The sequence below is a fragment of the Aphelocoma coerulescens genome, chromosome 1, assembly GCF_041296385.1.
Source record: "Aphelocoma coerulescens isolate FSJ_1873_10779 chromosome 1, UR_Acoe_1.0, whole genome shotgun sequence".
NCBI classification, from domain to species: domain Eukaryota; kingdom Metazoa; phylum Chordata; class Aves; order Passeriformes; family Corvidae; genus Aphelocoma; species Aphelocoma coerulescens.
The window spans coordinates 15,577,765-15,603,824 of NC_091013.1; the positions used below are offsets into that span (position 1 = coordinate 15,577,765).

General features: G+C 39.0%; 1 protein-coding gene across 3 annotated transcripts in view; it reads left to right on the top strand.

Moving 5' to 3' along the window:
- Positions 1-26,060, top strand: part of SH3KBP1 (SH3 domain containing kinase binding protein 1) — a 215,602-nt gene that overhangs the window by 159,152 nt on the left and 30,390 nt on the right. For all 3 annotated transcript variants that reach the window (XM_069001636.1, XM_069001711.1, XM_069001788.1), the window contains 3 exons: positions 1,702-1,796; positions 18,262-18,363; positions 23,212-23,263. In XM_069001636.1, the coding sequence (XP_068857737.1) occupies positions 1,702-1,796; positions 18,262-18,363; positions 23,212-23,263 (249 nt within the window). The remainder of the gene's footprint in view (positions 1-1,701; positions 1,797-18,261; positions 18,364-23,211; positions 23,264-26,060) is intronic.

The window sequence follows — 26,060 nt, forward strand, 5'->3', positions numbered from 1 at the left end:
GCTTGAACCAACAACGCATAAAATTCGTGCTGTTTCTGAGTGGTGGTGTGGGAACTGAATAAGAGCCTTCCTCTTCCCTACTAGTACTATTTAATTTCTCGGGCTGATGGTGCTTACAGAGAGCAAACCTTCACATGTACGTGTCTGGGCTGCTTCTTTAGGGCTGATGTTCCTCTCACTAAACTTTAGAAGCTGGGATGCAGCTTCTGTGTCAGAGCCCTAAGTCTGGGTTATAATCACGTGAGTTTGGTATCTGGACTTTGGGGGAGTCCCACTGGAGATCTGTCACTGCTATCCAGGGAGTTCAAATCGTGGTTCAGCTGACCAAATGTAGGTGTCTGCTCTTGGAGTCAGGAGTGACTCTCAAGTTTTCGCTCATTTTAGTGACTTGATCTCCTCTGACTGTGGTGCACAGACCTGGTTGGTTTCTAACATCGGGTGCCTGAATCTAAATTTAGACATAAGGCCAAAGCCCGGGGGTTGAAATCAGTAGCCTGCATCTGGAACTGTATACCCCCAGGGTATTTTGTTTTGACTTGCCTCCAGCTGTTAGACCAGAGGAACCTGACACTTCCATAGGTTCTGCATCATATCTGCCAACTATGCAGGTATGTTACATACCCAGGAGTGTCTGAAACGGCACTTGGTGTCTGGGCAGCTGAACTGATCCCCCGGTGGAGCGTCAGATACCCAAAAGTGTGATAACTCAGGTTCTCTTTATAGTAAGTATAAAAGAATAAGTCCTGTTATTTCAAGTTAATTTGTATTTCTGTGACCTGCCAGTACTTCTCTGCGTCTAACATGGGAGTTGGCCAGACACAGAGTTCATCAAAACTGAGACATTTAAAGTGACCCTTTCTACAAAGTCACATGCCCTTCTACAAACAGTCGAGTAGTTTACTTGGTCCTTTTAGACCTGCTGTCTTAGACTATCACATATTTTTATGCATAGTTCAACAGCTGTAAAACATATTTCCTTTTTATTTGTAAGGCACATTGACATACTCATCTGTTGCACAGCAACATGTAAGTAACTGCTTTTCAAGACAACTGCTTTTTATGATTTCTGAGTAGGAGTGCTGGCTTCTGTATTTTCCAGATGAAAGTTGAGATGATGCCCTTATTTATAGACGGTAAAGGAAAAAGGGTTGAGGAAACTTTAGAGTAATACTCAAAATTCTTACGCTGAGGGTACAGGTGGTTTAGTTATTAATGCATTAACATTTATTAAGGTATTATTTATTGTTGTACCATCGTTATAGATTCAGAAATACCTGTGTTCTTGCACACAAGGAGATAGATATAAACCATGTCAACCTACTGGGTCCTTTATGCTTCCAGTTTATGCCACCTGGTGGGAGGCCGTAGCAGTGGAACTACTGAAGCAAGTGTCAGATACAGGCTTACTTTAAGGGAAAGAGTTTGTGGCAGGTTGCTGTCTGGAGCAATTTCATTTGAGATAATGGTTCTAGGGGCTACAGAGCTGACTCCCTGGATGACGTGTGTGGGAATGCTTATCAGTGTGCAGTTGTTTAAATATTTCATATTGTTTATGAAGGTCTAAAATACAAAGAGAAAGATGGCAAGGAAATAAGGCAGTGCAAAGAGACACTAATGGAATATTTTATGAAGATTATTCACCCTTGAATAAGCAGTTGTTATAAAGTGATAATTTATCACAGTGAATGTTCTTCCTTTCAGACAAGGAGTATTGCAAAGTGATATTTCCGTATGAAGCACAGAACGATGATGAACTCACAATCCGGGAAGGTGATGTTGTCACACTTATCAGTAAGGTAAAAGCAATATTTTTCTCCTATAAGCAGTGATACAGTTTTTTAAATTGACATCATTTAATTGCCATAAAATTAGTATTTGTGCCTTTGACAGTGTTGTTGCTAAACCTATACTAGTGTGACAGTGAAGCATTACACAGACTTCAGAGCTCTATATCTCCCTTCCTCTTGTGCTTTAGAGCCTTACCCTGATAATGAATGTTAAGCAAAGAACAGCCAATGTGTACTCTTGAGTCTACAAATTTATACAATTAATTTTAATTTGAATCTGCTGGCAGCTCTACATAAATTGTAAATTAATCCCTGTAACAAACATAATGGCTTAGAGAATAAACTGGAAGATTCAAGAAAGTAGGAGCTTTGAATATCTCTCTTAGATGTCTGAGTTATTTTTGTTGTAGGAATTGTGAATTAGATTTTTGGGTTAGATTGAGATAATGTGCCTAAATTAACTTACTGAACTAAACATTTAAAATGTAGCCACCCTTGACACTCTGGTAAAGTAGAAAAAGATGATAGAACAGAAAATCAATAATTTTAGATCTGTGTTTTTTCTTTAAAATTACGTTCAAGATTAGAAATGAAAAACCAGTGCCCGGATTTATACTAAATCTTTAAAAGCCATAGAGTGAGATGCTGAGTAAACAGCTGGTTTTCCTTTAGAAGAGCTGTGCACCATGTTACACAGAACAGATTATAATTTAGGTGCACTTAATTTCCTGCTCCTGTTTGAAGATTTTACAGTTTGTTTAAAAGTTTTTGATTGCTGGACATAAATATTTGTGGGGAAAAAAAATCTATAAACTAGAAAAGGCTGTGGATTTTCCAGGAGGAAGATGAATCATAACAATGTACACAATACTTCTGCTTTTGTTTGTGCTTATATGAAAGAAAATAACGATTTCTATAATTGATAAGTTTCATAAGAAATTGTTACTTGACTGAACAATTTCGCACTGGGTGAAAAAATCCCAAAATCTTGGAAAGTACATCTGAGGCAGTGTTTGACACAAACTAAGCTCTTTTCAATCCTAGAGGACATAATATTTGTCCTGAACAATATGCATGCAAGCAAAGAAAAGTAATCAGACATTTGGTAGGAAGAGAAACTGCAAATGTAAAAATTAATTGTGTACATTAAATATCCTTTAGTGACTTGCCCTCACTGACTTTTGTTTAGCTTGTTTGTGGAGCTGTTTAGCTTTGCCTGATTTAGAATGTTCTCATGTGAGTATTTAACAGTGTTTCTGATCATGAAAATGGCTTTTAAGATGTTGCTCCTGTCTACTTTGTGCTTTATTGACCAGGCTGATTTAATTCCCTGAGATGGCTGGTCTCTGGGTGGAGCTGTGTTCATCAGCAAGCATAGATAAAAAGACAATTACATTACTGAGGTTTCAATGTGAGATTTCATTTGCTTGCTTTTTCCCATTTTCTTATTTCCTCTGCCTCTGCCCCCACAGTGGAAGGATACTTGTCTTTTATAATAACTAGCTGATGATTTGACCATATTGATCAGTTCTCCAAACCACACAGAGAGAATGGTTTGGAATAGTAAATATGCTATTGCTAGCCCTGTCCTTCTACTCTCCAGCCTGGTGATATCAAGCCATTGCAGACATTTTATTTAATTCTCTTCTCTTTTTCTGTGTCATGTCACATCTATGAACACTTACATAAACCCACGCCTCTAGAGAGCGGGGGATCTCAATGCACAAAAGCCTGATGTTTCTCTATGGATGCCTTTTTATTCGGTGTCTGAACTGATCTGAGCCACTGAAGAAACAGTGCTTAACAAGCAGTCACTTTGCAGATCCTTTTGTGCTTAGCAGACCTCATTGCAGTCAGACTTGTGGGGTTTCTTCATCCGTTTTTAACACATAGTTTAAAAAAATAAAATTCAGGCTATGTGGCATCAGGGTCTTTGCTGTAGAGTTCTGAAAACAGTGGGGTCTCCTTTATGCTCTACCACATAATACAGTAACTTTATTTTAGTCCAGATCTTCTGAAACAGATGTCTGTTGTTGTTTTTCTTTTAGTCAGCAATAACAAAGTCAGCCTCACCTTTCTGCCCACTAATGGCTTCTGCTAGAGAGTTACCTGAATTTCAAATCACCACACTTACATGACCAGTTAGTGAGCCATGCTGACTAAGAGGCATCAAATAGAAACATATGGAATGCTTCAGAAGCTATTATCATAGCTTTGCTTTGCTATCAGATTACAGAGTTTCTTTTAATTTATTTATAATAAATTGTTTGGCAGCTTTGTATGCTGGAAAGCATTCGACAGCATTTATTCTTCCCAATTTTCTAGCCCCAAAGAGAGAGGATTGGTTTTTAAGGAAAACAGATGGGTGTCAACCATAGATGCATTACTATAAAATAATGTATTTTGTTGAAATCACTAAAACCAAAAAGTGATACAGATTCCCAGCACAGAAAGTCTGTCACTAATCTGTTTTCCCACAGTTAGATCCATAGGAGTGTTGAAGGCTCATAATTTTAACTCATGCTGAATTTGCATTTAATTGAAAACAGCACCATTGGTGAGAATGTGTGGGAGTGGCTGAAGTAATGAGTGAGTGACAGAAGAATGGGAGAGAAGTCTCATGAAAATAATGTAAAATGCATTATAATAATCTTAAAAGCGCTAAGATGAGATAGCACTTGATAGGTGCTAAGACAAAAAGGGGATGGCTCAAATGAGCTAAATGGGAAGTTACTACCAGAGGCTGTGTACAGGTGCACACATGTGTGACAGTGAGTGTGGGAGGAAGCTGTTGGTCTGATATTCATCTTAAAATGCTAAGACCTAATTTTGTGGAAAGGTGTAGAATCAAAAAATGCAGAATTCAAAATCACCATTTTAACAGTGCCCCACAGATAAAAGGGATAAGAGTATAGCAGATTTCTCTCTTTTATTCAGTTGAATTACTTATAAAAGTCCCTTTGTCAACATCATAAAATCAAGGTCATAAAATACCTACCAAATATAAAGAGCCAACCAATATTTTTTTCTGTCATGGCTTTTGCAAATCTGTTTCAAGTTCTACTCTGTTTTGATGGATGTTGAGATCTTGATTCACAAGCTGGTCAGAACTTCCCTATAGGTCTCTGTGATAAGAGAATTTGAATATCTGAGGTTTCTTTGAAATAGCCAAAGAATACTTTGAACAGATTTGCTGAATCACACGTGACCTCCCTAATCACACGGAGAATGTGCTGGAAAGGTTCATTTAAGCACTGCAGAGAGTCAGTAGAGGCTGATCATTAGGTCAGAATGGCATGTATTTGGGGAGATATAGGGTGAAGGATGGCATTATGCAAAACTGGTAACCAAAAATAATTGCCAATTATTTGGAAAATATACACTATGAGATAGAGTCCAAACATATCTTAGTTGTTTCCTCATAGGTTAAAATGTACCTAAAAGACTGAAGAAAAGTAGAAACTTCACATACATCTATTCCAAAAATTTCTGGAAAAGGTTTTTCTTTCCTTCTTTTCCCCAGTAGGCAAGTACCCTTGTAAATACCTAGAAAAGCTCTTATTTATTAAGAAGTGGGAATAAAAGTAGGCAAATGGTAGTCCTTTAATACCTTCATGCAGAATATTTTAAAAGACCCAAAAATATTGCTCAGAATTGTAACAGAAAGTAGGAACTTCATCTTCAAGCAATAAACTAATAGACCTGGTGCCTTTGCTTTGCAGAAAAGGAGTCTAAGAAAAATACATCTGTGAAAGAAAGAGAATAAAAAGCAAAATACAGTAATTTTACTTGTACAGTTAAGGTGATGGTTGTGCATTTTGATGATTAGATATGTTGATAAGATGAAAACTGTGAATGGCAAGAGGCCATGAGATTGACACTGTAGGTTATTTTTGTATTGTCAAACATTTATGTTCTTTAGGTAACGTTTTTTAATGTCTTCAAAATATTCCTGACAGCATTTGGGTATGGGCAAGAACACTGGTAATGACTGCACCCTGCAGCTGAAATAGAGTGACAAACAGGTCTTTTATCATGCTCAAATATTCATTTTGGAGATTGTATTTGTAATAAATACAGTTTCTTCTAAGCAGCAGAAGATTAATGTGACATTTTCAACTGTCATCATGAAAATTTTACAGGACTTTTTATTCTAGCCCTCTTAGACATAGCTACTAGAGCTACTTTTCTACAAATTTATTAATAGCTTTGATAAATTATGACAAAATGCATAGGATTCTGAAGACTTCACTGGCACACAGAAAACGACCTGTGTGAGGAATCAATAGAAATAGCTACATAATTTCAAAGCAAATACATCAAGCACACACTGGAAGCTGTGCACTCATTCAAAAGCAGTTTTGCTTGCAGGGATGTGGAAGATTTCATTGCAGTGCATCAATCTACCTGAGCTCTAGGCAGTAAAGATCACTTTGTGCCCAGGAAAATAGTCTGGATAAATAAAATTACCTGCTTCAAAAATCATTGCAGGTTTGAAAAGCTGAAAGCAACAGAAGGATATCCTCACCTGAACCCTTATTATGAGAGTAGCAGTGGACAGTACCAGTATCAGGGGCAATTCTGCTAATTCTGAGTTTATAAGGTGATTTTGCTGATGCTATTCAAATAGTACTAGTAAAGTAAGTGCATTGGTATCATGAAAGACACGACAGCATAATCACTAGTGAAAAACTTACATGACTGTTTATCTGGTCTAGATATTTAATGACAATCCAGATATTTAATGGCAACCCAATTTGTAGAGCTTACTACTGTGCCAGGGGAGCAAAGAGCCACAAACCTAGTTTTAAAAATAAGCATAATGGCAATCACTTTTTGCAAAGCTCGGATTTGCTTTTGGTGTTATTGTTAATAATTTATTGTGAGATTTGCAAGTTTTGTGGTTCAAAATGCTGTACATTTAGTGAGTTCCTGCCCTGAAGCATATGCAGTCAAGTGATAAAATAGACAAGTAAGTACAGGTGAGTCAAAGAGTATAAGGAAACAATTCAATGAGATTCAGTCTTGAGAGTCCCTTTCATCATGTCCTTTTGTCCCTGTTGCAGTGGTGCTCTGTTAGTCCCTGTGGAATCTGTCCTTATGCAGAGCGTTTAATACTGCCCAATCCTTGGGGTAGCCACAAGGCAGTTAATTTAACCCTGACTGTATTTCTAGGCAGTTAGTCGAGTGTGGCCCTTTTGCCAAAACAATTCTACTGCTTTTCTCTCTTACAACATCTTTGAATGCTCATCCTGGTGCAGGAGGTAGTTGTCCAGAGCACTTTCTTTAGCTGAGTGATTGCCAAGGCGAAGTCAGCTGGGCAGGGTTGTGAAGGAAAACAGCTGCTCTAACGGATGCAGGAGGCTCCTAAAGGGATGAAATTAGTAAGTGCTATGTTCGAGAATCTTGCCAGTGAGTTGAGGCCGTGAGCAGGGGAAGGAGCAGGAAGCAGACAGTGTGATAGAGAAGGACACTTGCTGATACGCAGTCAAACATTTTACTGGGCTGTGGAGTCATTAGGGTAGAAATCTCTGTTGCCAGAAATTGTTTCTGTGGGGTTTTGTTCATTGCTGAATTTTTCTGTACGCCTTTAATTACAAACAACACACACATATTTTGCAAACCTTGGCTATGGAAATTAAGTTTTTCTTTAAATATGAGCTAATACGTAGGATCACTAATTCTTCCTTATTAAGATGAAATCTTCACTTTTCCCCCCTCTATGGAAAAGAACAAACCAACAGAGTGATAATATTTGAGGTCATTAAAATACGTCTAATTGGAGAGAAAACAGAAATTTTCCAAGCAGAAATGTGGTAGATTAAGATTGTCTCTTTCAAAATAAAGTTTACGATTGTCTCTTTCTTCCTATGAAAGAAAGGAAAAAATTAGTCATATTTCATGATAGGTAATTGTTTTTCACTGATTGACAGCTAAAATCAAGCTTTAAGCTCATTTGTAGAAATTAATTTACTAATATAACCATGCAAAAAAATTTAGGTTATGCAGGGGAAAGTATGATCTGGTTTAATAAAATAAAAAAAGTGGCTTTCTGTCAGAGCAACAGAATGGACTTTCGTTAACACTGAATATTTGGACATGCAGATGCCCTTTTTTGGGGTTTTAATACAAGATATTTTGCACATTTGTAACTTCTGCAGCAATCTTGCATACAGAAACTAAAAGGAATACAATAAGTAAGCATTAAATAATGCCCAGCTTTAAGAAGGCTTTTATGATAGCTTTAAGAAAGATTTTTTCATGTTTTGTGTTTAAAGAGAAGCATGTAAACAATAAAGGCACTTACTTCTTGCCTCTGGAAATGAATAAGTATTTCCCTCAGAAAGAACAGTATGATAAAGGCTCCTGAGATATATATGAATTATTCATCTTTGGCCAGACCTAGCAGCTGTACCTAATCTGCTTTCTGTGTTCCTTGTCCCCTACTCTTCACTACTTCCCTTGGCACCAGTTTGTCCCCCAGGACATCTGTCCTCCTCCTCTGATTGGTAAAGCTGCTTGTAGTGACACTGCTGATTCCATACAAGAGATTATTTTACGTATTGTGCATGCTGAGGGTGCAGTTTTACATGATGGATGGTAGGTGGCTGCTGAAAGGGATGGTTCTCCTGCCCTTCTGCCTCGCATCTGGCAACCACCGGACACACAGGGGTGTGTAAGCAGGGAAGGGTGATGGAGGAGTGGGACTGCCCCAGCAGCTTGCTGAGAGGTTGGCATAGCAGTAGGGTGGCTTTATCCTGACCTGAAACTTTCCCCTGTAAGGTTTTGACTAATAGGAATCAGGAGGTTTGGATTCTTCCTGGATTTCAAGCCACGATGCCATGAATGATGGCAGCTGGGATAGGTCCTGCAAAATGAGCCCAGTTTGACACACTGCCAATGTGAGCAGCAAGTGCCTGGGGTACCACTTGTGTCATTGCATGGAAGCATGAGTGTTTCCTCAAATGAGTGATATAAAGCAGTTATATAAAACTTGTGGGCACACTGATGATCAAATAAATAAATGTGTTCATTTTCTAAAATTATTTTATATAATCAGTAAATTATGGAAAACAGACTGGTAGTAGTTCCTCTTGCTCGAACCTTGTCCTTGGCCGAGACTTTTAAATGTTTATAAATAATTTCTGTAACACTTATTAATACCTTGCAGCATTTCTTGGCTACTGCAATTAGCAGTGGAACATTAAGTTAAGTCTGTGTAGAGACAAAGCCTGACAATGTTTAATCAGGTACCAGGTGCAGCTTACTTTTCATTGGTATCTTTAGAAACATTACTGAAACACAAATGTTTGAGCTGAGCACTTAAATAAGCTGTTAAGCCTGTGATTAGTCCAGGGAGAGTGGAACAGCCAGTGCACAAATGCTGATCTCATCAGTATACTTATAATATTTTTTTAAAGTACACACTGAAGTTCTCTTTTCCTGTTCTTGTTATTACCAATTGTGGTAATAACAACCAACCAACAGTGCCTTCAAAAGAAGGGGATTCTTTTGTTCATGGGAAGTCCCAAATTTGAATTTTGACAAATATAAATTCATGCCAAGCTATGTAGGTAAAGTGGCAGGATCCCTCATGCATGCAATGCTTCGAGATTTGCATCATTTGCAGGGTGTTTTGTTTGTAAGTATGTTTAACACAGCCAAGCTAATCTAAAAAGGTTGACATATTTTGAGATAAAAAAGGAAAGAATCTTTTTCTCTACTTATTGATAAGTAGAGAAAAGATATTGCTGAAATGCTGAGGTGTCTGAAAAACTGTGATTATTGCTCACAGTGTGGGCTTTAGATTCACTGCTTGGCTTCAACCTTTCTTTTATTCTGAATGTTGGGTTCATCTGCTGGTTTGATGGTGTTAGCTGAAGTCCAACCTTTTCAGGGTAGGGAAAACTATTTCAAGGAGAAGTAAAAATGCACATAGAGTGCCAAGTAATTAGTAATTGTAATTAGGACTCTGGTCCTAAGATGTCTTCTATCTAAGTAGTAATAGCATTAAATAATCCTTCAAATGTTTTGTTCTAGGTTTTTATAATCTTTCTAAATACAGAAAATGTAATTACGTAAATATTTTATCTTGGCTCATCAGAGGCATAAATTATGTCTATTACTAGCACCACCTTTCATGTTTGTATTGGCTAATTTAGTTTTAATTTCAGTATTGGAGTGTTAGAGTTTTATGATGTGGAACATATTTATTTCTCCACGATAATTCTGCTGACTGAACATTGCAAATGAAGTGAATCCTCAGAAGAGATTGTTTTGTTCAATAAGCAACTTAATTCTTCCTGTTTGTACAAATATTTCATCAAAGCTTTTTAGCCTCGTTACTGATTAAACTATTTAGTCACAGAATGTAAAGTCAAAAGGTTAGACCTAGCCTGAAACAGATTTAACAGAAAAAATACATCTGCTCTGTTAGATCCTCTGCTCTAACATCCTGGGTATTGCAGGTCATTCATTATTCCCAGCCAGTTTCTTTTTTGCAGAGTTCAATAACTGGGACCAATTTTTGCAGAGACTTTGTCTTCTGGAGAAGTGTCTTCTTGTTGTGCCTTCCAGTAAAAACCACAGCCTGGACAGAGTAGTGTAACCAGAGCTGAAATAATGTCTGATTTCTGACTATCTTTCCTGTTTCCTTCCATACAATGCTGACATGGGAATTTCTTAGTAGAGCCTTGGAGCTTATGGATAAATAAAAATTTTCCTGTTTGACTCCTTAAGCTTTAAAAGATGCAACTGGCATCATCAGATGTATGTCTTGGGCATGAGAACTGACAGGAGCTGGGAAGGATCCATGCAGGACTGGGGGCTTTTGGGATAGGTTAAGGATTTGAGCAGGATAACCCCCTGGGTTAGGGGCCAGACAGAGTCAGACTGAGAGGTTTCCTTTCATGCTTTTCTTTCAATATTCCATAATCTACGTGTATTTGCAAGAAGTATGTAAAGGGAAAATGGGTTTTCTCCAGGACTGCTTCAGAAGACGAATTTATTGTCCATTGAGCTGCCTCTTTTATCTAAATTATCTCTCATTAGGTAGTTGTTGAGAGATTCATTCTGTCTAATTGACAGATTTTAAAATCATGTTTCTGCCAAGGAGTACTTGATTACTAACCAGATGCTCTAAATCATAACCATTTTCTTTAACAGAATTTAACAAATTTTGGACCGATCATTTGGAGAAGTCCTAGGTAGCACAATGTGAGTGTAATGTAAGCCTCTAGAGAGATGCTTTCCTTCATTCATACATATTTTACCAACTTTAACGAGAACTGATGAAGACTCTAAAATCAATTAGTTTCTAACTCTTAAAATAAAATTGGATTTTGAAAATGATCTGTCTTGGTTTCAGCACCATGACACTGAATGTAGCAAGAATTTCTAAAGAAACATATTTTAATAAGATCTGATGTGTTTTTAAGGACGGTTTGAAAATCACAGATCCTGTCCAGTGACCTTCTCCAGTGTTTGTGAGAGTTGGGACCTCTTGGCCCCAGCACTGTAGTCAAGCCTGGAGGCCCCACAGGTGCCCTGCATGGGTGGGCTGAATGGTGGAGAGCTTGTCCTCCAGATTCGTCTTTCAATGAGGCCTTAAATCCTCAAATTCAGAAGCCTTTGTATGTTACATGTATCTCTGTGCGTGTGTCTTGAAAAGTCCAATAGACGCATTTTGTTTGCATTAAAGGTGGTTTGTTTTTCTTTAAATGACGAGGTTGGCTAGCTGTTGTCAAAAGATTTCTGGAGAGATGCTTACAAAGGGGTTAGCAGTAATTTAATGGGGAGCTGCCAGCACAGCAGAGCTGACACATGAAAGCTCCCAGTGCAAGCATAAGAGGGATTCATGGCTTTCTGAATAATGTGATTTTTATTATTATTATTTTGTAAGGAACTATGTCTTCTAATGGAGATTTCCAGAAAAATTTTACTTTTTCCAACCCTGCACCATGATGGTGTATTTCAGTACAGACACTACAGTATACACTTCACATATACTTTTCTGGAGGCTTGCTTTTTCTTGTTCTTGGTGTTGCTTTCTATCCTAGCTGTAATCATGAAATCTGTATGATGAAATGTTTCTGAATCAAAAACTTTTAATCAAAGAGCTGAAAAATCGAGCAATTGTGGGTTGATGCTTAAACTATAGCTTCATATTTTAGCAGCATTGCAAAGTACCATCATGTTCAGAGGACCAGACTGTGCAGCAATCAGCTCCCTCAGAAAAACAGAAGTCCTATTTACAGATGAGAAGATTGGCCTTTTTCAGATGTATTTCTTCAAGAGTTTACACAGCTGCAGTTCAAGTCATGGATAGGAGAGGAGATAATTACATAGCTTATTACTCATTTTGTGACCTTGGGGAATAGAAAAAATCTCTCATTTACTTATACTGACAAAAGCCTCCCTCCTTGCTAGGGGCAGCTTGGAAGATAGATTAGGGAGTGGGGAGATGAACTTGGGCCACAGCCCTCCCTGAAATAGTCCTTAAAAAGGTAGCAAGAGATGAGGGGAGTGGATGCTGCCTTGAAGGCCTGGCTGCTTTGGAAGAAAAGGCAGAAAACATCTTTGCCCCTGAAGTGAAGTGGAAAGCATGGCTGCAGCAGTGGATGCCTGCTTTTTCTCAGGCTTCCTTGTATTTTGGTAAAGCTGCAGAAATTTCTCAGCTGTTGGTAGATTCCCAGTATCAGATAGCTGCTAATGCTGGAGAGAGCAATCTTGATGCACTTGCAGCTGGCTGCAGTGATGATCGAGATACAAGTCCAGTGGGCTTCTGAACACATTATAATGAACATTAAACCCAAAGCCAAGTAGCTACAGGTTTTTATTCGAGTGATTAAGAACAGGCTCGTAGCATACAGTAACACACCTGTAAGTGGCTTAAAGAGAAAAAATAGTGAAAAAAAGGGTAAAATAATGCACAGTACTTGGAAGAAAACATACACTGGAGCATGTCTGACGTTTAACTTATAGTAATTTTGCATGCTTTATTGACTCCTGGCAAAATAATGAAAAAAATACAAAGAGTAGACTTTTATTATATAAATACGCTCACAACCAGAAGTGCTGCTTTGCATTTTCAGCAAAAGTGTTGGTTTCCCTCATGTTCCCTTCATCTGGCTCAGGCCTAGAGTGCAAATAGCAGTGTGGGCCAGAAATAAATCCATCTCTAATAACCAAGTCTGGTTTTTTAAGAGTGAGACCTTTATATGAACTAAAACCCCTGGTGTCTTTGGGGCATATGAAACTCCTGCCTCCTTGCAGCAGAGGGAAAGGCTGTGAAGCTGTAAGCATTTCCAGCAGGGAGAGTTCAGTCGTGTTTGTGTAGGGGGGTAATCAGTCACCACCAACTTTGTAGCTGGGACACAGCTTGGCATGAGAGACACATGTCACCCACCAGGTATGAACTTGAGTCTTTTCATTTCATGGTCTTGAATGTGGTATCAGGTACTAAAGGGGACTGACAGCTCTGCCTTATCCACCTCCATTGTCACCTCTTTTACCATCAAAGAAAACCAGCGATGGTGTTTGACTGAAGGGAAGTTTGTGTTCTTGTCTGGTGAGCAGCTGGACTCCTGAGCTGAGGAGATGACATGGGCCAGTGTCGAGTCAGTAAGTGTCTGTCTGGGTACAGCTGCTTCTGTGCAGAGTGGAGTATGTTTTAGACTGTGGAGCATAAGGTGCTTTATGCTGGGGCTTTTTGTTCAATCTCCACCATCTTCTGCTTTTTTCCTGATGAATTGAGAGCACCAAGGGAAGGAACAGCAAAGTGTTTGCTCTAATACAAGACCAGTAGTTCTGCTGCTAAGAAACCTTTTAATGTAGGTTACTGTGTGCATAAGAGACCAAGCAATGTCATGATTCTTTCACCCAGAAGAGGAGAAAGCGTGACTCTACTATTTTATGACTTTTCTTTGTCACTATGAGAGTGGCTGCGGGATCACTGCAGTTGCTAGAAGGTGACTAAGCCATGATCTTGTGCTGCCAACACCACTTATGTATCTCACTGTATTTCACTTCCATTCAGTAACAGTGTGATAAAGCTGGTGCTCTGTATGGAAACTTTCTTTGCCTATGTTAAAATATCTCTGGTATGGCTTTTGGCTGGTCTGTCTACTCACATACCTCTCTCTTTCCCCTCTCCTCTGGTCCTACCCTTTTAGTCACCACAGATGTAAGTTTCAGAGTGGAGCTGTGTTTTTACCTTTCTTGTTTTACCGTTTGTTTGGGTTTGTATTTTTTCTTTTTTGAGGTTGTTTCAACATTCCCTTCTGAAAAAAAAAGTCTGTTTTCTCCAGATGATTCCGTCTTCCAATTTTATTCACAGCTTGCATGTCTCACTGCTATTTCCATGAAGAATAGTTCTTCTTATTCTTCATGTCAAGAAAAGGACTGATGTTTCTTAGTTCACTTGTGCATACTCTTAAAATTCTTGACAACATGTTGACAATAGTTAGCTAAATTCTGATTTTCTAGTAGTTGCCATTTCTCCCACATTTATCCTTTCCTCTGACTTATGTAAGTGTTTCAGCCCAGGCTGACATTTTATTACCTTATATTTTGTGTAATATTTATTTCTTATAAAGTTGAAACATCTCTTCTCAAAAATTCCTTAACACCTCAGTCGTTCCCTTCACTATGTTTTGTCCAATTCTTTGCCCAAATACTTTGCACAAAATGAATGTTGCTGGTAAATACAGTGCATTTAGTTTTTTTATCCTGTATTTGGGAACTGCTGAGCTTGGCATTAGAACGGATTTCAAATGGATGTGACAGCTGGAATCACACCCTGGCTTCCCTGGAGCAGGCCCAGCGGGCAGACAATGGGCAGACAGGATGCATGACATGGAGGATTCCCTATCCTGGCTCTGCCTGGCTGGACACAGTGACTGAAGGGACAGGGGGCAATGGCAGCAAGTGCCTGCCCAGCATAGCAGGAACATCTCCTCTGTGACTGTCCCACATTTCCAGGTGCCCTGGTATAATCGGTGTGAGGCTGTCCCAGGTTACAAGCAATAGGCCTCGAGTTGTGTCAGAGGAGTTTTAGACTAGATACTAGGAAAACTTTCTTCACCAAAGGAGTTGTCAAGCACTGGAACAGGCTGCCCAGGGAAGTGATTGACTCTCCATCCCTAGAAATATTTAGAAGACATATAGATGTGGTACTTAGGGGCATGGTTTAGAGGTAGAATTGGCAGTGCTTGGGATGGGCTTGATGATCTTGGAGGTCATTTTCATCCTAAACTGTTCTGTGATTTTACTTCACTGGAAATGAGGATAAAACCAATATTTGTATTTTAATGAAAAAATACCAAAATCTCCCTCAAGATTTTTAATTTCCCTGTTTCATTAATCTGCCTCTGCCTGAACAATCAAAGCAGGCTTGGCAATGTGAACCAGCTATGGATCTCTCTAAAGTTTTTGATTGCAGTGTCACTGCAACGAGAACATGGGTATAGTCTCCAAATTAAGCTTTGGTAGGAGCTGATTTTTACCGTAGCTAAATGTTGACCCAGCTACCACCTAACCTGATGAACTCCAGTACCTGGAGTATCTTTTTTGCCATGTCTTACTCTTCAGTTTTGTAAATATTTTGTCGGTTTTCTCTTTTTAAAGGAAACTAAAATGCATTTTTAGTACTTGGAATACATTTTTTTTCAAAGGACTTTGGGGATATTTTATCATCTGTTTTTTGTTTGTTTACATTGTTATATGAGTTTGACAGGATAGCATGGAGATAAAGCAGAGATCCATTTAGTTTGTTAATAAATTTTGGGTCGTTAATAAAGATTTGTCAATCTTGATACTGGATTGCTTGACAGTTTTTCTATAAAATTTGCATTTTGAAATTACAGCCATTTTTCTGTACTTGAACACATGAAGCTATGTTAAAAAAGACTATGGTTAAGATTGCATGGCTGATGGCAATCTGGAAGAATTGAAGTGGTTTTTGCTCAGTGTTCACAAGCAGACACATAGTTTTGATCACACTGCCTTGCTTGTGCTTCATAGCTCTGCCCTTTGTCAGTACTTGTGGCAGCTTGTGCAGCTGTAACTCAGGTGTGCTTTTGTGCTGGTTTGTCCCACAGTGAAGACCTACCTGCTGCCAGCACCTTATGCTGGCTTCCAGAGGGTGCTGGGGCATGGCAAACCTGAAGTTGTGGGTAGCAGGAGGGCACCACCATGGAGATTCTTCAGCAGACCTCATCACTAGCTTTTAACTTCTGAAATCTCTTTATCTTTTTCTCAGTGATGCATAAGCCTCCTCTTGCAAGTGAAGTAAATGAGAAAATCAAAGAGAAACTACCTAAAGAGATGTACTTACTGTATGAAAATCTGCCATGGTGATTGGCTGCATAAGCCTGAGTGACAAGCTGGAGAGGGAAAAAAAGCAAACATGCAGCTGTTTGGGATTTATGGATGTGTGACACAAACAGCATCTTCATGAAAACAAATGAGCTTTTAAAAAAGCATCAAACAAAAAATTCACATGTGTTAGTAAAATGAAGAAGTAGGAGTAATATTTGGGTTTCCTAAGAGCATAAAAAAATCCGACCTGAAAAGAATATATGTGATGTCTTGTGCTGTTCAGTCAGGATTATTAGCTAGCACTAAGCTGTGCAATCAGTTGAAGCATAAGCTTTTTGTCTCTGGATGCTTGAATTATTCTTAATATTTTGCAAAATCTAAATTGGGTCATAAATGTTTAGGCAATTTTAGATTAATGGTGTAGGGGTGGAGGGCATTATAAAACACACCATGTGATAGAACAGTTGAGTGCATGGATTATTAGGCTGTGCACGTAGATAGAGCCGCGTGGGAGAGCGCCTTCACACCAGGAATGAGGGGTGCTGGCTCCGCAGCAAGAGGAGAATCCTGCACAGTGCCTGCCCGTGCCATGTGTGACTGGCTGATTATCTTGGTCCTTCATGGAGCCTTTGACAGCCCTGGAGATACTTAGCAGATGTTTTGAAAACATCAGCTGGTCAAGAATCAGCCCTGCTCACTAACAAAGGTTTTACAGAGCCTTTAAATACCTCCTGAATAACTGTGGGAAGGCCTAGAAAATATCCTCCCTTGGTGGAAGCCACCCAGCTAAAGAGAAGAGACAATACAGAAAAGCAAAGATTAGGCATGAGAAAGAATTATCAAAAAAAGAATGAAAGGATTGTTTAGTGCCTGCATTACATCAAAGAAAAATACTGAGACAGGAGAGGGGAAAAAGCCAAACACACCAAAACAGAGATGATGTAAGAAACAAGGCTCTTTAGCTGGTGTGTTTAGTTAGCACATACTCAGGAGACCAAATAAGCTAAATAAAGAATCTAGAACAGAAAAGTAACTAAAAACCACCCTCAAAGCATAAAAGCAATCATGTTTAATGCTAGTCAGTTTTCTCTCAAATATCATTCAGTGATTGTCTATTGTAACTTACAGAAAAATACCAACAAGCACAGTCATTGTGAACAATATTTTTAAGACTTGGTACTAAGTACACTTCACTAAATTAACCTGCACTGTTCTGTCATACATTTAGCAGCTGAAACAAATGATTTTATGGAAATCAGGAAAGGTTGGCCAGTCCGACGTTGAGCCAACTGCAAAAATTGGCTGAAGTGGTTTTAAGACTGAGCAGACAATGGGGGACTTTCCTGTATTTGTGTTTTGGAAAACAGCTGAGCTGTTTCGGCTTGAGCTTTCAGGAAAAAAGCATGTGGAAAATCTCAACAGGAAGTGTTGTTCTATGTAGCAAACACATACATAAAAAAAAGTGGATATGGAGCACTGAGGACTTAAGGAACAATTTCAACCTTCTTTAAAATGTGTCTTCTGTTACTATTATTATCATAACCAAAATAACTGTACCTTTTTTTTATCATTTTGACTCACTGATGTTGCTTATTCACTTATCTGTACATTGTTTTGCTATACACTCTGCATTGTGCGGCTCAGAAATGCTGCAGAAAAAGAAGGTGATGGCTGATATTAATCAGGTGTATAATGCCTTATTAATTGGAATGTGATGGAATTTAATAATTCTAATGTGTCAAGCTTATTTTGAAAGTATGGGAAATAAGGGAGCTTTTTTATCTCCTGATGTATGAGGTTTAATTAAGTTGTCTTTCTGCAGAATGAAGTCAGAGAGACATAGAGTCATGCGTGCTCAAAATGCTGACTTGTTTAATAGATCAAATGGTGAACTAGCATTTTGTTTTAGACACAGACAGGGTCTTGAGCTCTTACAGCATGTTCATTGTACTTTCCTAGCTTCTCTGTGTGATAATGAAATGCAGGATGGTTATTGAAGTTTTAATCTGATAGATTACCCTGTTAACCTGGCACTCCAGCAGATTGTCATATTCTAGCAAACAGGCAAGACATTATGCAAAAGAGTACTTCAGCTCACAAATCTGTTCAGTGCACAAGGACATTGTGGTTTTCATTTTATTTTACTGTCTTGTAGGATTGCATTGATGTGGGTTGGTGGGAAGGAGAACTCAATGGCAGACGAGGTGTCTTTCCAGATAACTTTGTCAAGCTACTTCCTTCAGATTTTGAAAAAGAGGTAAGCAATATATTCTTTCATTTTCACTTGAAAATATAGAATGAAAGTAGAGTTGAAAGAAATCCTCTTTCAGATATGTAATTTTGACAAAGTTTGACTTCTAATCTAATAACATGAAACCATAAAGGAAAAAAATTCCTGGGTTAGAAAGCATTCATGAAAAAGATGTGTGGCATGAAAAGTCATATTATGGAATTTCCTTGAAGGGTTTGATTTACCCATCTAGTCACCCCACCTCCACTATGCTGCTCTGAAAGCCCTCTCTCCCTGGGTCCTACAAGTTTCAGAGAGACAGGAACTGGAGGTCCCAGGACTGCGTCATGTGATGCAACAATATCCAGAATTCTTAACTCTTCTCCATTGTTTTTGTGATGGAATATAGAAAGTTAGAGTATCACCTACATGCTGATGGGTAGCAGTCAAACACTGTTCCAGAACAAAAAGGGTGAGATTTTAACTATGAAATTTGAAAAATAATAAGCTTTTGGTATCTCAGAGGCAAATTTCTTTACCTCTCAGAATTACTGAAAAAGAAGGTATAAAATCTATGCAGAAGTTTTTTCAGCTCCTATTTATTTAAAAAAAATGGCACTGTTATTTGCCAGACAATATTTAGAAATCTTGTGGTTTCTTGGAATAAAGGAATGGATTACTTCCACCAAAAGTCCATTCCATTTTTAGGAACCTTTTGAGTCATCAGTGGGATATTACAAGCTTGCAATCAGACTTTTGATGAGTATTTCACAGTGACAGTGTAAGCCTTCTGTGATAAAACCAAAACTTTCTGATGCCCAGCTTCACTCTTTGGCAGTAAAATTGGATGCCGAAGGCAAAACTTAAATAACTTGGAAAGCTTCATAAAGCAAGTATTAAACAACTGACAGAGGCTAACATGATAATTATTGAAAATTAAAGTAGAAGAGCAGCAAAAACTGTGGGAGATGAAAAGGCAGTTCCACAGCAGAATGGATATCCTGGCTTTAGGCCTAAAAATAAAAGAAGGTGATTTCTGGAAGAGGCAGAAATCAAAAACCTGAAGACATAGTGAGCCTATTATAGAAGAAAAAAATCTTTACCGGTATCCAGTTTTTGTGGTGTAATTATTCCATCTTTTTGAACTTTAAAATTATGCATCTTTAAAGTGATTTTTAGAGTACAATTGAGTATAACTTGTTGAGTAAATTAGATATTCAGACACTTGGAATTGCAGCTAGGTTTGCTCTAACTGTGAAGAATAAAATTTTATTAATTTTTGAAATGCCACAGATCTGGCCACTTGAGTAAGTAACTGGTAGGACTATAGACCGTCTGTCTTTGCTTGAATCAATACTAAAAGGGAAGGAGATAAATACTTTACCAGTGATTTTTTCAGGTGTTTTCTGATGTGATCCAGAAACCTTGGATTCCATCCCATGGTCTGAAAGTATTTGTTGCAGTAGTTCTTCTGTCTGCTCTAAAAAAGCTTGGGATCTCTTCCCTTCTCCTTGTTCAGTCCCCAGTTTTCCAAGCCTGACTCTTTACCACACATGCCTATTTGTTCCAGGCCTTTTCTATTCGCTGCCTAGTCCCAATCTCCATCTCCCAGGTGGTCTCCATTACAGGATTCTTCCCTGAGCTCAATACGAGTCCAAATCACCATCTGGATTTACTTGCTATCCCTACACCAAATTTCTTTATACAGCTTTTTTTCCTCTCCCCTTTTACTCTTTGTCCCTGCTCTGTAGTTCTGTTCTCTTCTTGTCCAACCAGTCCTTTCTGCTGTCTTAATTCTAGCCTGCCTCCATCACCTTCTCAGTTATCTCATCCAGCCACAGACCCCTGTAAATCCTTCTTGCTTCTCCATGTTTCCCTAAGGAGTCTTTTAAGGCCCTTTCACACTATATCCTTTTTGACCTTGGTCTGCCTTTTTGAAACAATGCATTTCCATCTTCAGCTTTCAGTTAAAGCCACTTTGTCAAATGAACCGTAGGACTCCTTCTCCTTTGTGTCTATCTACTTAAGTGCTTTAGTTTTAATCAGGAGTGACTTTGTAGTGAATCTGTCACTTGTCCATCTGCACTTGTTATGCTTTGGAAGACACATCTCAGGGGACATAACCTAGACTCCTTAGAGCTGAGAACTAAGCCAAAGGATGTGCTAAGGCATTGCATCTCTTAGATTCCAGCTGCTGATGTATGGACAGTCAATGGGATCAGTCTCACACCACTCCACAATAAAACCCCAAATGCCTATATTGTGCTGTTGGATCCTCAGCATCAACTATTTCACCCTGCAGCCATTATCAACAGAACTCCTAATGCCTCTCACATTGTCCCTATCTCATTTCCTTTCCAAATTTTTCTTCACTTTTCTGCATTTAAACCTTAAACCACGTTGCCCAAATACTTGTAGAATTGTCTCTGAGAGTTTAAGGGACTCACTGTTTGTGGACAATGGCCCATGGCAGCCAGTCTGGAGAAGATCGTTCTGACCTCCTGATCTCTTGGCCACAGCTTTCTCAGGTTGATGACAGCAGGTGATCTGATCAGAGTAAGGTGGTAGAAGACACTTGAAGGTTGCTGGATAACAACTCTGAGATTCAAGATGTTAGGCTTACCCAGTCTGTGCAAAAACTGGTATTTTTTTTCTCCAGAAATGAATACATTTGCTAGATTTGAGAGAGATCCCTTGGAAGGGCATGTGGCAAGCATTCAGCCTTCACAGCAAACCTGCTCTCTTTCAACACTCAGACCAAGATCTGAGAGTTCTAGGACAGACACTGAACTAATTACTGCAAGCGAACAAAGCAATTGATCTTTCTCAAAAGCTGTGGCAGATAGAAAATAATTGGGGGAAGGGAAGGGATCAATAAGAGTTTGAGAGAAAATATTAGCCTAAATGGCTGATTAAAGTTTGGCAAAGCTGTGCATATCTGGAAAAATCATTTTATTCCACATTTGTTCCACAATTGTCTTGGTTTGAAAGACAGGTGTCTGCTAAGGAAGGCAGAAGCCTCCCTTGAAGTGGCAGATGTAACCCCCTTCCTTCCGAGTTATTATAATTTTTGAAATCAAGGGCTTTTAGGCAAAGATGTGGGAAATAGTAATAACAGTTCTTTACTATTATATATCTATATGTGTATAACCAGTCAAACAAACACCAATAACTCTGGCAGTAACAGCAAACAATCACAGACCCAGTCCCAGCCTTCTCGGCTGTCGGGCCCTTTCCCCTCGGGTGCAGTTCCGCTCGCAGCCGGCAGGGGCGCTGGCGGCTCCCGGTGAGCAGGGCAGGTGCGATGGTTCCCCCGCGGCTGCAGGGGGCGCTCCGGAGCGAGCTCGGGGAGCACGCGGCACCGGTGCCCTGGGATCCCGGGGAGGGATGGGACAAAGGCTTCACAAACCCCTGGGCAGCCGATCCCGGTGTCCGGCTGGACCCTCAGGAACAGCAGGCTGGAACGGCAGGGACGAGCACGAATCCCGGGTGGCAGATGTGATGTATCCAAACGGGGAACCCCCCAGGGGTCAGGGCAGGCAGGGCGAGCAGGGCTACAACGCAGCGAAGGCTCGAAGCAACGGCAGGGGCAGGGCAGCCACAGCCCGGCTCCCAGCAGGGCGGGGAAGGCGGCTTTGGGATCCCGAGGCTTTCCAGCACAAGGAAAAGCAGCCCAAGCAAGCAAACTCTTCTCTGTCCAAACACCAGCGACCCAACTGCCCACACACCCAGGTGAAACAAAAGGAGCAGCCAGGTCTTTTGTTTTTTCTTAAGCACCTAGCTATTTGTTCCCCTAGCAGCATGCATAGGGAAAAATTCCTTTAACAGAAAAAAAACCTAGGACTAAACTAAAACCCCAACAACAGTGTACATTGCTACATAGCCAGCAATGTAGTGAAAGTGACTGTGATCTATCTGTAGCAAAGGAAAGAAGGTCCTTCTCAGAAAAAAAAGGATGGACATATAAAAAAAAAAAGTAGTTTTTTGATTAGAATTTGTTTTCAATAATCTTGATAGTTTGTTGGGGCTTTTTTAAAGTGAGAGATAAAGTATGTCATTTGATCTAGCATCATGCTCCATTTGGCTTTTTAATCATTCCAACATACATATGGTGACTGCCCGTGTGCTGTGTCTGCATTCACACACATCAGCAGAGAAGAAAAGCCAACGCTCCCCCAGCCTGCATGTGAAGAGAAATTGTTCTGGCACTTCCAGAACCATTGGTGGTCATATTTCTCAGTCTTACCATTACAGATCTATTAGGAAAATCATCATAACAGAGAAGGCAAAAGTAAAAAAAAGGACAGATTAGTTGGAATAATTTGTTTCACTTCACCAAACGTCTAAAATTCTGATATTTCACACCTGGAACTCTAAACATATGGTAGTAAATGAATAAAATGTAGCATTTGCTATATTTCCTGGGTTCTGCATTTTTGCCTCATTTATGGGTCTGAAAATACCTCAGGTTTTGTCACATGTATCTGAGAGTTTCTTTGTGTTTGCCTTTTTTTTTTTTTTTTCCAAAATGGGTAAGAATATTAACAAGGTTAAATTTTAAGGAAATAGACTTCTTCATTAGATCAAAGGTCATGTATTCTTCCAGTCTTGAGGTACATAAAATGAACTTTTTTAACCCCTCAGCAAGACATTTCAATTGCAAAAGTATAAAAATGATATTTTATTTGTCAATGCTATTTTCTCTCTTCAAATTCATTTTAATGAAGTTATTTCAGGAGAAATATGTGACAGATCTGTAGTCTCATGACTTGTAATTACTAATGTCAAGCACTTTATTATTAACTCCAGCCTCTGTATGAATGAGATTTACGGGCCTTTTGAAACAATCTCTTTTCTTCTGTTATTAAATTTTAGAGACCGAAGAAACCACCACCTCCATCAGCTCCTGTCATCAAACAAGGATCAGGTAACGAGCAGTTGATTTTGTACAGCACATGTCAGTGAGCACATCTCAATCTAAATTAGATGTATTCAAATTTATATAGAATTTATCTGTATCAAAATTGATAAGCCGGTGTCTAGACAACAACTAATAAATCACAATCAAATTGCAGATAGTTGGTAACCCCTAAAGACTGTGATGTGCTTTAAATGTATTGCAATCAACCATCGACACCATTTTAAAATAACCTGTATTGCCCCTTAAACATGTTAAGTCAGAGCAAGTGTGATACTTCAATTTTTCGAATTTCTTTGGTCCTTTTCCTTGACTGAAAATGATTGTGTGCATGTCTGCAGTACAGACACAGTATGTGGAGTCTGATAGTACCTGCAGGAGGAAACTGCATTCACTACAGAACTGATTTATTCTAGAGACACAGAGCTTTTTATCATGTCTGTAAAATAGTGTCATACAGTGGCCTCCTCTGAGCTGCAATCTAAGTCTTGCAGATCTGCATGAATGCTGGATCTGGCTGGCTGTTCCAGGTTCTAGGCCATAGATTCTTGGTTTTCAATACTTTTATAGCCCTAAGTATGAAACTAAAAGGAGTTACCCTGAATGTTATGAAGATACAAGTTTTGCAAATGTATTAAGGGGCTGATTCTATTTTCTGAACAGATGAGTGCTAGCAAAATTGATTTTGTGATATCTTAGACTGAATTGTGTGTAGATACTGAGAGCTGAATTTACTTGCATTTTTAATTTTAAAACGACCTCTTGATACTAATTTTCAAAAGTGCCTGCATGATTTATTTTTATCACGAAACTTAGAAACAGTTAAAGTATCTACACACTTGATAGTTCTGAACTCAGAAACCAAATTCCGGTTCCATTCAAGTAAAAATACAAATCACAAAGCAGGGGATGTTCTCACAGTTTTCATTTGGATTGCAGTTGTGGTGGAAGCATAACTATGGCTGGAATTCTTTAATCCCTTAAGTCCAGTCAATTTGTAAAACTCTGCAGCAGCACTATCGCTTCCCCCACTGCTGGCACACATTAAAAACCAAAACAAATATGTCCAATCTCTCCAGATAGTTTTCTTGTTACTGTGATCTGTTTCAGGTTTTGGTGCTTTGAAAAGTAAATTTTCCTCTCCTACAGACTTAAGCTCCTAGTAGAAGTGCAAGTTACACCTATATACAATTTACTGTGAATCAATATGCTATAATTTAACTAGTTTGAATTTTTCATGCAGTTCTTTGACTACAGAATCATGACCATAAATATTTGTGTTTCTTATTGACATCCATGGTTTGTTCTTCACTCTGTCTTGAGACGGAAGAAAACAAATTTGGTTTTAATCAGTAACAGTGTCCTGAGAGAGCAGTATGACTTTGCCATCTAGTGGTGGTTGAATAACAACGATGTCTTAGTGACAACTGATGTTACAGCCTGACATGTTTTGTAAAAACTCTGTAAAACATTGTATTTCTTTCAATTTATATTGCTATAATTAGAGAATAACACTTTTAATATGTACCTGCTCACATACAACAATTTAACTGTGTCACCATAGCAGAATAATGTGCCTATTTTCAGGAGGCCATCTAAGTCTATGTCAAAGCTAATACTGTTGCAGTTCTTTCTTTTCATACTCAGTTTTTGACAAGTCCTGGCTGATCAGGCACAAGAGTTCTTCTGATAAATATTTAGAGCTGAAAATCATCCTATGTTTATTACCATCCTGACATCCTCTACTTTGTCAAATCATTTCTTCACTGAGATTATACATCTCCATGTCAGGTCTTATTGTTGGTAGTAGGTAACAACTTCCAATAATGCTTCTGCATATTTGACCAGTCACAGGGTGATGAATAAATTTGAAACTGTCAGTTGCAGCCTGAATAATTAAATATTAGTATCTTCTGGTGCCAAGGATAAAATCAAAACACAGAATTAGAACTGGTCTTTGTAGTACAAGTGGCATATGTGTAAAGAAGTGTCTATATTATAGTAGAGATCGAAGTTTATGATCTCCACAGCAGTAAACTGGCAGGGCCATCTGTGCTGCACTAGTTTACAAAACAAGATGAAAACTGGAGAGCCAAATTTAGGAGCACAAGTTCCTTATATATTGAAAAGCATTGAAAAGTCATTGAAAAACAGTAGGCATTTCACTGGGTAGCTGGGGTAAGCAACACAACTGTGTCCAGACCGAAGGGTGGGAATACTCTTGAGTTCCTCTGGGAGCTGATACAGAGCTCCCCAGAGCTTCCTTGCAGGTGACTGTCACCTGGCAGCTAAGGCAGGATCATGGTGCCTGCCTGGGTGTTGAGTAATTTGGGAGTCACAATCCAAGTAGAGAGAACACCTGAGTCTAGGAGCTCCTCAGTGGTTGCAGGCTCATTGTTTCTAGACTTAGCCTGAGAATGTCCCTCTGTGTGTTAAAGATGACTGTTAATCATACTGTAATTAGGTATATAGACCTACGTGTCTTTCTTTTTGAACACACTAGTGTGTGCAAGATTATCAGTATGTTGGCTTGTGCTTTGTATAACTTGTGTTTTGAAAGGCTTCAATTGCTTTGCAGCAACACCTTCTCCTCTCAGGAGTGAAGTCTTTTTCATAGAATCAGTTAGGTCGGAAAAGACCCTTAAGATCATTGAACCCAACCATAAATGAGAATTTAGTATTATTTATTGGCATGATAAGTGGTACAAGTATTGCATGTCCAACAACACACTTAGGTAAAGAAAAAATGGCTGGTGATCACCAGTGATGAGTACTGATTCCTAGGAACCAGCTGCAGAAGGGAGTT